This window comes from Arvicola amphibius, chromosome 10 (genome assembly GCF_903992535.2).
Source record: "Arvicola amphibius chromosome 10, mArvAmp1.2, whole genome shotgun sequence".
Classification (NCBI taxonomy): Eukaryota; Metazoa; Chordata; class Mammalia; order Rodentia; family Cricetidae; genus Arvicola; species Arvicola amphibius.
This window is the reverse complement of record NC_052056.1, coordinates 45,950,711-45,965,503: the sequence shown is the minus strand read 5'-3', so window position 1 is coordinate 45,965,503 and position 14,793 is coordinate 45,950,711. Positions and strand designations below refer to the sequence as shown.

Genomic DNA, 14,793 nt, shown 5'->3' with positions numbered 1-14,793 from the left:
TACTGGGATCCCTAATGCTCCTTTCAACCCACGTCTGAGGTGGTAAAAAAATGGATGTGTTTTAGGTGACAGAGTTTATTACTGTTTGAAGACTTTAAGAGTAGAATGACCCATGCCCAAGAGTCCAAAATCAGAAATATTCCACTTAAAACTTTTTTGAGCCTCGTGTTGGTGGTCAAAATGTTTCAAAGCAGAAAGCAGTTGTACTCTAGTTTAATACAGATCAGGGAGGCCAGCTCCCTTATCTGATCCAGGGTAGAGGAAAAAAAAAAAGACTTCAGAGTAGCAAGGGCTTAGGAAAAAATTCTTATCTATTGAAGACTAGACTTTCTATCTGAGAGGAAAAATAAGGAAACACGTGCTTTCTGATGGTAACTTTCTCCTTTACTTCACTTTAAATAATCCTCTGTAAAAATCTTTATCTCTACAGCTCTACTCTTGACATAGAGCTACACATCTGTGTGTGCATACATCTGTCCTACACAGCCATCCGTCTATCCACAGTTGCATCTATTTTTACATGGCTACACATCTTTTACATACATTTCTCTCTTCTGTACAGCCTCATCTTCCTTGCCTCCATACGAATCCCCACAGCCATAGCCATCCATTTCACTGCCACAGCTCTCAGCATAGACTTTCCCGTCCCCCCCCCCCTCTCTCTCTCTCTCTCACACACACACACACACACACACACTCTTCATCATTCACTCACTCTTTACTCCCTTTCACACTCACACCTTTCTCATGCTTCTTCATCTCTCCAGCCTTCTCTCTGCCCGTTCACTCACGTCCGTCACTCAACACACACTCTCTGCATCGCTCTTCCGCAGCTCTACACGGCTGTCTCTCTCTACACCGCCACTCCTCTCACAGTCAAACTCTGGACATTTTCAGGGCCTGGCCCATTTTCAGAACCCAAGAGAGTCACGTGGTTTCTCTTAGGCTAGGGATATCACGCTGACCAGCTAGTAATGCTTGCCCATGCATGCAGCTCTAAGTTGGTGAGGGTTCTCAGAAAGTAAACAGTTGGCTAAACCCTGAGCCTGCAACATGAACTGAAGCTGGGACTATATGCAAAAAGCCAACTGCTGCAGGAAAGTTATGTCTGCTAAAGCTGCCTCTAGTTCTGACCTTGATTCAGCGACAAACACCACCTGGGAATTTGATCTCCTGTATTTGTCTCTAGGGGGAATCTGTTATTTGTCTCCAGGAGCAGCCAGTCTGCTCTGAAGTCCAAAATTAGCTCTGTGACTGAGAATAGCATTACCTTCCTATGTCAGTCTGAATAATGAAAGATATCTTAGTATTGTTTCTGTATTATACAGCTTAAGCAGAAACCATCTTCCTGACTGTCCACAGCTATATGTGTGCCCAATAGATGGAATATTTTCACAAGATAAACACACAGGCAGTGGGAAAGCACCCATAGCAGTTCTAAGGGAAGAAATGAAGTGGCTCATGAAAGAAATTCAAGACAGGAGCAAATGGTCTTTTACAGTCAGAAACCCCACAGCTTTGCCAAATGGGGCTGTCCGCCCAAGTTATACGTCTGATACGTTGACTTGTTAGTTGACACCTGCTGTATACTCCCACAGCAGCTCTCAGCACTAGTTAAATTGAATGGAAAGTCCAGATTCACGAAGTACCACTCCCACCCTCAAGCCTTTGAGGCACCATTGTACAACTGTGCCCAGGCTTGCAGGCTTTAGGCTTGTGCTGCCATTCAACAGCTGGTCACTACTGAGGGCATGTTTTCTCCTAATTTCACCCTTTCTGGCTTGGAGGAGTAGCAGATTTCCCATGACCATCATGTCTTGGAGCAGTTGTACTGATATTTACAAAGTCAGGTGATAGCATTGATAACAGGTTACAAATTTATGATGGGCCTTATTCCTGGCATACACTCACCTACTTCTTTGCTGCATCCCTTAGAAACAAGAAAGAAAAAAAAAAAAAAAAAAAACTCCAAAAGCCTTGTAATATATCCTCTTAAAGAGTTACAGTAACAAAACGAAGATTAAATAATAGTTTTTCCATTTGAGTAATGGCAAATATTTTGACCATTTTAGTAACATAGTATACACTTAATATACACATTGTTATTAAAGAGAAGAACCTGGGCAATTGAGATGGTCCACTGGGTAGACATGGGTGCTGCCAAGCCTGACACTGAATTCCACCCTGGGACCTGCAGGTGGAAGTAGAGATCAACTCCCACCAGTGATCCTCTGATATCCACACACACGTACACACACACACACACACAAACTGTAAAGACTTTTAAAAGGAAGTGAGGCCTAGTGAAGTTTTATGGTGCTTCCTTACTACTCTCCAACCTTGCTCCCTGTATGTATCCCCCAGATACATAAGATTTTGTGAACTTAAGACCTTACCTCCCTAGTAAATCATAAGCATCTAATTTTCAGAAACCTACTTGCTTCAGTCAAGAAGGTGTGTTATTGAGGGACAGACTATGATAGACTATTCATCATATTTCCCACCCTGCACAGTCAACGCCAAGTAAACACTGATTAGCTGACACAGAGCTGCTGTCACTTTATTGGACTGGCGTGCACTCCTGTGGAATGCTACACAGAGGCAGCTCCTGGCCCAAGCAGTGTTCCACTTAAAACAGCAGAACACCAAACCAGCTTGTTAACTGCTCACAAGTTTCATATATGCACATCTAAACTCCCATCAAAGCAAAAATATCATCAATGTCATCTGCCTCTTTAGCAGTTTCTGGCACACTGTATGTGTGTGTTTGTCTCTCTGTCCACAAACCAGTTTCATTTCCACTGCCTGCTGTGACATTCCCATGGAGCCCCGTCTCCTTTGCTTTTAGAACGGGCTTTGAAAGTCTTCTCAAGTCCTGCTTTTTGTTAGGACAGACATCTGTCCTCTGAACTGTCCCACCTGACCGGCTCCACTTGGCACTGGTGTCCCTAGTGCTCTTTAGAGTCCCTGCAGGGACATTCTGAGTTTCCTTTAAAAGACTTGACTGCAACTTTCTCTGCGGTTTCCTTTGTCTCGATAAAACTTTATGCTTTGATCTTCTTTGTCTAGGAGGACACTTTGAAGTGCTGGTAATGGAGCCTCGAAGAAGGCACTTACAAAGAGATGTTTTCATGCACTGTAGCTTCTTTGGCAAACTAAAGGACAGAAGAGAAAAATCTCAACTTATTATGATGCTAAAAAGCTTTCAAGCACCAATTTCCAACACAAAAGTACACAATTTGTTATAAGTCCTAGGCCTGTATGCATGTTTAACCTCAAAACACACAAAATAAGGAAATGGGAGTTCCAACCTAAGAGCATGTTTTTCAGAGCCTGATTCCCTCTCAGGATGCAGGCAAATATGCCTCCATTTTGCCCTCAAAGTAACTCCCATAACTACCCAGTGAGACACCTCCATGCTTGAGAGCCATGGCCTTTCCCTCATGCTGATAAATCTGTTCCCAAGGTAAACATGTGGAAATTGTAAAATATCACAAAATAGAAATCTCTGCAGTATGTCATAATCCATTTCTAGCTAAGTTCATGTTGTAGCAGGAAATGAAGAAAGGAAAGGGTTGGGGGCTTCTGGCAAAGACAGCCTGACAGCTGTGAGACACCCTAAGTGTGAGTTGCACTGTACCCCCTTCACGTCTGCAGTAGAACTCAGCTGATGAGTCCTGGCATTTGCTTCACTACCTAATGGCTGATTCTGGCCTTGGTAAACCACCTCACTGTTAATAAAGGTTAATAGAGCTCCATGTGCCTTACCCAAATCCCTTCATTCTTATCATTTGAGGAAACTCTGTAATAAGCAATTCATGACTCATTTCCCAGCCATGACTATAAGCCGTGGCTTTTCACTGTGTAAAAAGTGGGTGCATCCCTCAGTTGAAACGAAAACAAGAATCAGGAACTGAATTGAATTCTAGATCTCCAGTTCCAATTCCTTGAGCAGTACCATGAATAAAATGGGATAATGCCTACCTCCAGAGTGCTGTAGACATTAAATGTTTTACAAATTGTACTACAGAAAAATAATGTATTAATGAAACAGCAATAGGACAATATAATTTCTATATTTTGAAAAGTAGAGACTAACAGTTTAACCAATAAAACCGAGTTTGTTACCCCTCTGGCTAACTGTTCATTGTTATTAACTATTTCCTTACTATTCTAGACTGTTCTTCAAGTGTAAGAACCATGATAAATTTAACGCATCAATATGTAAGCACCCAGCTGCTATAAACATCAAATCTGACCCTAATCCCTGCGGCCTGTGGACCTCATAGGCAGAAGCACTCAGTTCCCTGATGTCCTCAGCCAGCTGTGCTGACGCTGTCTACTGAAGGGCTACCTCCCACTAGACATGAGCTCCTAAGACTGCTGCCATTGGCTTTGAAGGCCACAGGTAATCGTAATGCTTTCTGACATGAACCAGTAGGAATGATGAGTTAAGTGTCTAGTGAACACTTACTTTCTCGCTCCTGACACAACTGCCCAGATGCCAGCAGCAACACATGCAACTGTACTTTGAGTAGGTCTTATTTTATCGTCCCGAGGGCTGCTAGACATCCCGTTTTAAACGAAGGAGGTAATGCACTTATGTACACTTTCTTACCAAAAAGAGAAAGGAATTTTCTAGCATAATCACCTATAGCCTTGAGCTTCCACGTGTCTCAGCCTGTTGCTCTTCAGAAGCTTGCTGCCCAGATAGGCAGCCTGAGCCTTGAGCTTTCTGCTCCGGCACCACACGACTGCGGTTTGGATTTCTTCAGAAAGCTGGGCGAACGTGTTGGTCATACAGATTCTTTGCACAATACTGTTAGCCCAGGGAGCTCTTCTCGGTTCCTGAGAGGACAGTTTGCTTGTCTTAAATTTGGATTGAGAACACTTCAACTCAGGGCTGGTTTCCTGAAACATAAAAAGGTGAGAAAGATAAACTAAAAATGGTACTGACTTGAAAATGAAGAACAAAAGTTTTGGAAAGCTGATTCATTTAAAAAAAAATTCCAATAATTACTTTTTTTTCTTTTCTCCATTTTTTTAATTTGGCAAGGAAGGAAACTCTAAATGCATTGACCTGTCCTTTCTACCCATTCTCCTAACACTACTTTTTACCTTTCTATCAAGGCAGGTCCTATCTGCCTTTTAACTAAATGTACAGAGAAAACCCAAAATAAAGCTGGGTGGTGGTAATGCAGAGGCAGGAGGATCTCTGTGAGTTTGAGGCCAGCCTGGTCTACAGAGCAAGTTCCAGGACAGCCAGGACTACACAAGAGAAACTGTGTCTCAAAAAAACCAAAAGTAAAAAGAAAACCCAAGATACTCTCATATACATGTAACAAACACAGTGAAACTCTGATTAAACAGTAGTCAAAGCTAATGATGAGGGGGAATCACAAGTCTTGCAGTGACATCACTGAACTACCTTGTTCGTTTATTTGTTTGGGAGGTTTTGTTTTGGCTTTATTTCTTTTACTGAAGACTGAACACAAGACTTTGTGCATACCTGGCAAGTGGCCTGTATCCCCAGTCCTTTTAATTTTTTTTACTCTGGACACGGCTTCAACAAGTTACCCAGGCTGATTTGAACTCCCTCTGGTTCACAGAGACTTTGAACTTGCCATCCTCCTGCTTCAGCCTCCCAAGTAGCAGGGAAAACAGACCTGTGCCAGCAGGACTGGCTGGGACTACACTTGTTTTCACTTGTTTCTATTCCCCCAGGACCAGTCCTCTAGACAGGTCATAAACAATACTGAAAACACGGCTGGGGCCCAGCAAGCGCCCAGCATGGTAGGCCTGCCTGTCAGTCAGTGCACAGGATAATGATTAAGAGTGCGGCCTCCTAAGCCTGCACCGTTTTCAACACGGCATCTTTATTCCTTCAGTCTCTTCTATAGCAAGTCAAGTCTGGATTTTACTAGCTTTTTCTACTTCAGGAAAATTAAATACCACCTACCAAGTCTACCTATCTTCCAACCAAAGCTAACTTTCTTTTCAAATTCGTGGTGCCGCACACCTTTACTCCCAGCACTCAAGAAGCAGAGGCAGGCGGGTCTCTATGAGGTTAGGCCAGTCTACAGAGTCAAATAAATAATAAGTCCCCACACTCAACAGGAGCCTAAAGAAATAACTATGAAATTAAAGACCCTTGAGTATTGTTTTGTGATCAACAATTTGCTCGAAAAACAAGCTGAGCTATGGATGCCAATTACAATATTCTGCAATTCCTCTTGAATAAGGAGGATGCTAACCAACCAGATCACCTGTACGCTGGCTCTCAGGCTGCAGAAGTGGGAAGGCTCACAGACACCACAGCTCTTCAGACATTCTCCCGGGGACTGCTGCACCATGGAATCACATGGCCTGCACTCAAACCTGATCCCTGTCACTTCACTATGTGGCCTGAATAACTTCTGAAACTGTCTATGCCTCAGTTCCTCCTCTGAAATATGAAAGCAGTGACGGACGCGCCTACCTCATTCAGCTCTTCTGAGGATAATGGGGGCTGATACACATAAAGATTTAAGATAGTGTCAAGCGCTCGAAGATCTATCATGCTTTCTCCTTCTGAACTCATGAATTGGGTAAGATAAAAATGCAGGCTGTCACCTGTGTTAAAACGTGCAATAAAGAACTATGGGTTCGAGGCTGGAGAGATGGTTCATCCATTAGGAGCGCTGGCTGCTCTTTGAGAGGTCCTGAGTTCAACATGGCTCACAACCATCTGTAGTGGGATCTGATGCCCTCTTTTGTAATAAAGTTGTACAAACAGAGTACTCATATACATAAATAAGTAAATCTTAAAAAAAAAGAAGCATGGGTTCTTAGAAAGGATTAGGAGTTCTTAAATAAAATGGAGGAAATAACTCAAAAAGGACACCAGACCAAGGGTAAAGTCAAGCGGCTGCTGGGTAGAGGGCGACACTGGCGTCCTTATCAGACAATTTCCTGACACTGACAAATGCCAGCGAGTTAAAGCCCGAACCCCCAAAGATGGCTGGTACCTTATGTCAGATGAGGAGGAAGACAAAATGATGCTCCCCACACTCGAGACGCCACGTAACATGTTACAAGTACCGAAGCCCAAAGTTAGGAGGAGCGTGGAGAGGAGAGGGGAGGTATGGCGACGTCAGAGAACTTAGAGATCACACAGCCAACAGGAAGTGGGGTCAAGGCTCCAGCAACTACAAAATCCATGCTCTTAAACTGCTCACCGTCTGTACTTCAGATGGACCATATGGTTACTCTAAAATTCTAGAGAAATGCCTATTAAAGCCCTTCTGAACACATCTACTAAGTGGAGTAACCAGGTCCATTAAAAAGTCCTGTCTTGTTCATTCAGAAGCTCACACTGAACTAAGAGCACAACCAAGCTTACTAGAGGAAAGCCCAGCTCCCTCTTTAGTGAGTAGCTTCCTGTAAGCTTGGCAGAAATGAAAAGCTGTGTTAGGGTAAAACAGACAGACCTGAGCAGCCTGGTTTTGCAGCCTCATGCAGAAAGCCCGCACGTCAAATCCTGATGGTTTTACTACGGAATTAAAAAAAAGAAAAGAAAAAGTCAGTCACATGACTTTCAAATTGCCAACAAATTCTTAACTTTATGACATTTCCTGCCAAGTTACTGCAAAGAAATGGAGAAATAAAGCAAAGGCCCAAGAAGGAACTAGAAGCAAAGCTTTGAAATGGGTAATATTCACACCTCCCTAAATATAACTAGTGACTTAGGAAGTAAGATCCTGAATTTCTTTCTACATAATATATGACTGTATCACGCTTTCAAAGGCTTATTTTAAAAGTATGTGTTTAAAGAAAGAATTAAAAAAATAAAATTTTAAAAAGAAATGAAAAAGAGTATGTGCTTATCCAAGCAACTCACCGTTTTTGGTCTTTTTACTCATTCTCACTGGCTGTCCCAGGTCCACACCACTCTGCAGACTGCTCTTCATTTGTTCAGATGTTTTGGAAATTCTATCTAGAATGTCTTCATTGCTCTTTGGTAGCTGTTCTGTCACTAAAAACAGTTTATTTAGCAACTTAGTTACTCCTTTAGTGGCAAAAGCTGCAGGCGTTTTTTCCTTAAAGAGTTCAATGTAAGGTGGCCCTAGAAAGTCGTTAACATCGGAGGGAAAGGAAAAATCTTTAAAGTAAGGCATGGGCTGAATCCTGGAAACCTCCTGACGTAATCCGAGCAGTGGCTCATATAAGGAAATCAGCCTCCTTAGAAGCTCCTTATGAAGAACCCTAGAAAGAAACAGAAGCTCATGAATTAGCTAGTAATGTCGTCTGCAGATATGCAGAAAACACAAGATTCAAAACGGAAAATAAAGAGTTATCAAGCTCTGCCACTACAGATTAAACAAAACCAAACAAAATGCCTATGGTGTGTATTTGAAAACTGGCATTTTAATCCACCCCAAACACAAAAATCCAGGTATTTAATGCTACACAAAAAGAACTTCCTAGAGACATGTTAAAGATGTACACATAAAAATCCTATGGGTATTTTATCGAGATGAGATTTCAGGGGCATTTCAAGTTCCTTACATTTCTGTGATTTGGGATTTCTAAGCATAAACCATTGTTTTAATCAGTAAAATGTAAATCCCTTTTCATTTCAGAAAACAATGAAAGTTAAACACTTTAAAATAATATGATTAGCAAGCCCAGCTTGGTGGTACACACCTACAACACTTGGGAAGCTAAGGCAAGAGAATCATGAATTCAGAGCTACCGTGGGCTACACAGTAAGAACCTCTCTTAATTTTTTAATTAGCAAAGTAACATTAGTAATTCAAATGCTATTACTTCTGATTAAAAGTAAGCAGAATAAAGATGATTGGAAAAAGAAATGAGATAGCTGGATTAAGACATCAAAGCAAGGTTTATGTTCGAAGGTAGAAAGAATCTTCTGGGAGTTTGTTTTTGTTGTTGTTTTGATAGTTTTGCTACGTTCAAGCAATAACTAATGATCCAACTCTGTAGCCATCAAATCTTTTATGCTGCACAAATGCACACAAGCACATGTCTGGTGGGGGCTAGAGAGATTACTCAGCAGTTGTCATGAGCAGTGGCTGCTCTTCCAGAGGTCCTGAGTTCAATTCCCAACAATCACATGGCGGCTCACAAACATCTATAGTAGAATCTGATGCCCTCTTCTGGTATAAAGGCATAATTTTAGAAGAGCACTTATATACAAAAAACAAATAAACAAATCTTTTTTTAAAAAAGCACTCAAAGAAAGGAAAATGCTTTTAGTGGGTGAATACTACTAGTGTTATTTCCATCAACCAAATACATGTCAGAAGCAGTGTGTGCTGGCAGCAGGAAAGTCCAGAGCATACTAGGAAGGCCAAATTCTATTTCTAATTGCTATTAAAATTAGAAACCAGTTGTCAAAAAAGAATCAAGATATGACCACCTCAGGAACAGCAGCTTTTTCAAAAGCCTACTATAAAGTCACTTCTGCCACCATTATTATCATTACCCCCACCACCACCACCATCATTACCATCATCATCATCATCATCATCATCACTATACTGTTATTATAGGTCCTAGGTCCCAGGAGTTCACTTTCCGAGCTACCCGGTGTCAGGCTGGTCGTGTGGTTTCAGAGGTCCACTCCTCCAGCATAGCTACCTGCACTCTGCTTACAATCTACACAAGACAGGGATGCCCTCCCCTTCAAATCCCAGGGACAACAGTGAAACAAACTGGGTGGACACTAATAAGACACAGGTCAGGCAGAGATGAGCACAAATGTAGAAATGTGAACGCACCATAACCTGCTCACCAGCCCGATCATCACAAGGTTCAGAATAATGAATTCCTGCAGTCCCAAGTGCTTCACAGTCAACCTGAGAATCACAAAACCAAAGGAAGATGTGTGAGTTAAATTATGAAAGAAATACACTGGCAGTAAAGAAGACCTTAAAGGTACCAATGCCCTAGCATGGCAATAAAGGCATGGTACACTAAAAACAGAGCAGTGTCCACTCTACTCGAGCTCCTAGGACTACAGTGAGTGTCTGCGGGTAAGAATTTCTAACAGCCACGCTCTTAGAACGCATGCTAGGTAGAGATATGGAGCCTCTGGCACCGGCCACACCAGCAACTGCTGGAAGAGGAGCTAAAACGCAAAGCTTTAAGAACTCCCACAGGTTACCCCACCTTATAGCACAGCTTTCGAAGGGAAGCTAAACAGCCCCAAACAGCCCCATTGCAAAGGTGTTCCCGTAACCACGGATACCGGAATGCCTTGCAGCAGCAGTCCAACAAGCGCAGTAACAACTTGCAGCCTCCCAAAACCTTCATCAGCACCACCTCCACCACCGGCTGGCTGGGGACGGCACGGTGTCTGGTGGCTCCAGACTGAGTTTCACTTGACATAAACAGAAAAGGACATGAGTTTCATTTTTAAACACAACATCTCTACAGCAGTATTCAAGCGAAGACTTGCTTTAGGCGCAGCCTGAAGTGGCTATGCCCACAAGCAACTCACTGATCTTCCGCTATAACCTACTGTGAGCCACATTTCAGGGTCCCACCAGTCCCCCCCGCCAATCAACAGGTGCCCCTCAATAAAACACAACATATATATCTTGGCATAGTTGATTATATCTCAACACCAAGCAGAGAGTAGCAAAGGCATCCTGACAGAGCAATGGGCCACCTACTTGGCAGACAACAACTGTGACAGGTCTTCAATTGAGCCCTCCAAATGCATGTTTTTCAAACGCTTTAAGCACTGCTCTACCTGAAGGAGGAATCAGCTCACATTAGCGTGTGTGTAATACAGCAGTGTCACAGACATGAACAAGGGCGCGAGGAGAGCAAACGCTCACAGTATGGAAACACACCACAGAAGACCTTCTCATTAAAGGACGAGGAAACCCAAATCCCAAAGCAATTGCTTCTGCTTATGAATATGGACTTTAACCAACCCAACAAATTTCTCAATTTAAGAAATTACTATGTGCCAAATACCCGATGCTATGAAAGGACCAAAATGAATAGAAGTCCCAATATTATAACTTGTTGAGGGAATGTATTTACAGCAGTGAACCTGGTAAAACAAGATAGCAGATTCTCTACTCAGTTTCAACAGTCTGTAAACAACAGAAATGTAGAAAACTGACTCAGTCATATGACAAATCCATACTGAAGACCTAACTACACGCAAGGTATATTAGGAGATAACACTGTGTATGATACATCCGAATTTTGAGAGCTTTGTGAAAAAATAAATACTGGAAAGACGGCTCTGGCATACAGTGGGCAGCGCGCTGAGCTTTGAAAGGTACCTGAGGAATTAGTAAAGAGGGTTTGTGAATGGCACATACAGAGCCCGGCTTCAGCAGCTCTCTGCCGTGGAGTCAAGAAGCTGAAGGTCACAATACTTTCTTAATTTCCAAAACTTTCATGAAACCACTTTACACCACAATTTACCATAAACCCACTCACACATACTGACAGACTGCTCATTATATTATGACCCCACAAGAAGTAAACCACAACACTAAACCACAACTGTTTTCATTTTTAAGATTTTTGGGTTTAAATTAGTTTACTTTTGAACCAGGCCAAGACACTGTTAAAGGCTGCGCATAGTGAAAATTAAACTGGAAAGAATCGAAATAAACTTCTTGTTTGAGTTTTTTGTTTTGTTTTGTTTTGTGTTGTTGTTTTTTTTGTTTTTCTTTCTTTTAGACGGGGTCTTTCTCCATAGCTCTGGCTCTCCTGGAACTCACTACATAGACCAGGCAGGCTTCAAGCCAACAGAGATCCACCAGTCTCTGTCTCCCAAGTGCTGAGATTAAAGCTGAACACCAGCTTTGAATGCATTTCTTGATCATAAATTCCCTTTTGAAACTATTTTGGAAAAATAAAAGGTCAAAATATCCAACATGTAGTTGTGTCTTATATACTTACGAACCAATTCCTCTCACCTGTCGGAGAGCTAAATGCGGCTTGTGGCGACTCAGTCGGTTATGGTTGCTGTAGAGGACGGAGCAGAGCACGTCGACTTCCACATCTAAGGTCTGGCTCTTCAGTGACTTTGTGACAAGATGGCATCCTTTAAGAACAGCTGCCGTGCAAAGGTCTAAAGCAGAAACAGTTAAAACAAGACTCGGGATGCATTTCTATATCTACTGCACCATAGGAGAAATACGCTGGAAAAGACACTCCGCCTTGTTTGTCTTAAAGGAATCAGAACACAAATCAGCCTCGACTATAAAAGTAGAAAGGAGTCTAAGTATGTAAGAAATAGAGAGTGGTGTCGGGTGATCAAGAAGAGAACATATTTTACACATGGATGTGTGTGTGTCATTACGTCCCTCTTTGATTGTGAGCGCTATGACCACAGTCATCATTTGGTGATGACCACTTACACCCCAAACATACAAAAGCTGGGCGCATGCTGCATCTGCCTCTAAACCCTCACTCTGCTCTGCAGGTAAGCAAGACAGAGTGAATAAAAGTCACAGCCTTCAAAGCCAAAGAAACTGTATCTGGAGACCACTTTGTGATGAGAATATATAACACACAGCCCTCTACCCATGCATGCCCTGTGTGCATTCAGCCAACCTCACAGTGAATATAGTCTCCCCAAATTCCATCTATATTTCAATAGTAGTCACACTGTACACAATATCATATATCACCTAGAGATAGATTAATGGATACGGAAAGATGTGTGTGGGTCATACAGCAAAATCCTGCCTACCATGTTATAAGACTTGAGCATGTGCACCTTTTTATATAGGATTCCTGGAATCAATCCCCCAAGGATAGCAATGGGAAACTACATACAGAAAAAAGAAACCACCAGGGTCACTGAAGGTGGATTGTGTAACTGAAGGGGTGTGCCCATGTGTCCTAATCTTAACAGGAACAGCTGTGAAGCAGGTGTAATGTGCCACCTGGTGGCCCGAAAAGGAAACAAAGATTCTTAAGTGGAAAAATCTTGTCTGTTCCTCCCAACTATTTGGAGAATTTATACTAGCTACCTCGGTAAGGAGGAGTTGGTGAATTTCCCATAGCATTGTTTTTTAGAAATGTGGCTAGGGAGGAATTAGAACTTCAAGCTGCATAAAATAGACAAATGGGAAGAAAGGTGTGACGACTGTCGTACTTAACAATTATAACCAAATGTGTCTATTTAATATTAAGGACATTTGACTGTCAACCCAAGCCATGTTACAAATGCTTCATGGTATCAACTCTTTCATTTTCCAAACAGTCCCAAGAAGCTGATACTATTTTTATTCCCATCTTAGAGTGGTCTAAAACCTCAGTTCTAGAAATAACGAAATTTCTTAGCTGACAGTCATAGAACTGTTAACAGCTTCAAAAAAAAAAGTTATCTATGAGGTAACCAAGAAAACTATGGCTTATCTTGGTAGCTATGTCTCCTGGTCTGAATGTCCCTCTGTGGGTAGGCTGTTTTCACACTAAGACCCCCACCACTTCATTATATTTGCATTGTTTTAATATTTTATTACATTTCTTTATTGGGTGGGAGGGAGTACCACACACAGCACTGAGTCCAGTGGGAGATCAGAGAACGTACTACTTGCGGAAATTGGTTCTAGCCTTCTACCACGTGAATCCCGGGGATCGACACGCACGGAACCATCTTTTCGTCCCGCACACCCAGTAGACTTTTGTAAAAAAGAAAAAAAAAATCCTGCGATGTCCTAAAAGCGAACCATCCACGATTTGGGACAGGGTAAATAACATCACCCGATTCCACAAATACGCACCCTTCAACGTATTAATACAAACTTAATTAAAACTCACAACACTGACCCCACTGAGCTGCCACCCCCACATATCTTTGGGAGTTCTTGTTTTGTAAAAAATAAAAAATAAATAAAAAACCGCTAAAACTGTCTCGGAACTGAAATTGCTTTCCTCGAGAAGAACCGAGGGGCTCAACTCCCTCGCCCAGCAAGGGAAAAACGAGCTCCATTTTAGAGACAAGAGCGACGTCCGCCGCCAGGGTGCTTGGGGACAGCACTGGACCCCAGGCAGCGTGTAAGGATTAAGAGCTGCAGGCGCCAGGCCAGGGTCAGCCTTGCTTTCACGTCCCAGCTACGGCCCGCGAGAGACCAGAAGCTCCCAGTCCCGGAGCCACCGGCCCAGATAACCCTGACGCCACACGAGCAGCCCGGACCTTCCGCCCGGTGCGCCCCTTCCCGGCGTGCCCCGCGCTCAGGAAGTCCCACCCCATCCCGCGGGAGCCGGCCCGCGGACTCCGAGAGACGTGCGGAACGTCCCCGCGTGTCTCACTCACCTAGGGTGGCGCTGGGGTCCGGCACCATCAGTGTGCTGCTGTTCCCCGCCTGCGGGATCCTCACGCGGTTCCACGGCTCCTGCCGCGCCGAAGCGGCCATGTTGCGCGGAGCTGGACAGCCCGGGAAGACGGAGCCCGGAGAGACCGGGTGGGGCGGCCTAGGCGGGAGAGGGAGGGAGGAAGTGGGGGGGCGGGCCCGAGGTGTCCGGGCCGGGGGCGGGGTTACGCCGGGTAGGAACCTCAGCAAAAGGAGTTAAGTTCCTTCCAGGTTTGGAACAACTTCAAAGCTAGGTATTTTACAGATAAGTCGGAGTGAGGCCCAGGCTTTAACTCCGCTTCAGAAATTTTAAAAAGAAGACTTTGGCCGGGCAGTGGTGGCGCACGCCTTTAATCCCAGCACTCGGGAGGCAGAGGCAGGCGGATCACTGAGTTCGAGGCCAGCCTGGTCTACAAGAGCTAGTTCCAGGACAGGCTCTAGAAACTACAGGGAA

General features: G+C 43.4%; 1 protein-coding gene across 4 annotated transcripts; it reads right to left on the bottom strand.

The window, feature by feature from the left end:
* Positions 1-2,534: 2,534 nt before the first annotated feature.
* Nepro (nucleolus and neural progenitor protein) lies at positions 2,535-14,465 on the bottom strand. 4 transcript variants are annotated; one of them, XM_038346315.1, is made up of 9 exons: positions 14,303-14,465; positions 11,952-12,106; positions 10,680-10,759; positions 10,253-10,384; positions 9,783-9,860; positions 7,880-8,244; positions 7,470-7,531; positions 4,652-4,911; positions 2,535-3,155 (listed from the first exon to the last, which is right to left on the bottom strand). In XM_038346315.1, the coding sequence occupies exons 1-9, from the start codon at positions 14,400-14,402 to the stop codon at positions 2,690-2,692; spliced, it is 1,698 nt and encodes a 565-aa protein (XP_038202243.1). In that variant the 5' UTR covers positions 14,403-14,465; the 3' UTR covers positions 2,535-2,689. The 4 variants fall into 4 exon arrangements, with proteins under 4 accessions (XP_038202243.1, XP_038202242.1, XP_038202244.1 ...); XM_038346314.1 differs by lacking the exon at positions 14,303-14,465 and adding an exon at positions 13,816-14,174; XM_038346316.1 differs by lacking the exon at positions 14,303-14,465 and adding an exon at positions 13,577-13,952.
* Between the last annotated feature and the right edge of the window lie 328 nt (positions 14,466-14,793).

Coding starts and splice junctions, on each gene's coding strand:
- Nepro (XM_038346314.1), bottom strand. CDS start 13,978: ATGGAGCTCGTTTTTCCCTTGCTGGGCGAGGGAGTTGAGCCCCTCGGT. Junction 8,245..9,782: donor GGGCTGGTGAGCAGGTTATG/GTGCGTTCACAT, acceptor GTTTCTTTCTAG/GGTTCTTCATAAGGAGCTTC. Junction 4,912..7,469: donor TGCAAAACCAGGCTGCTCAG/GTCTGTCTGTTT, acceptor TTTATGTTTCAG/GAAACCAGCCCTGAGTTGAA.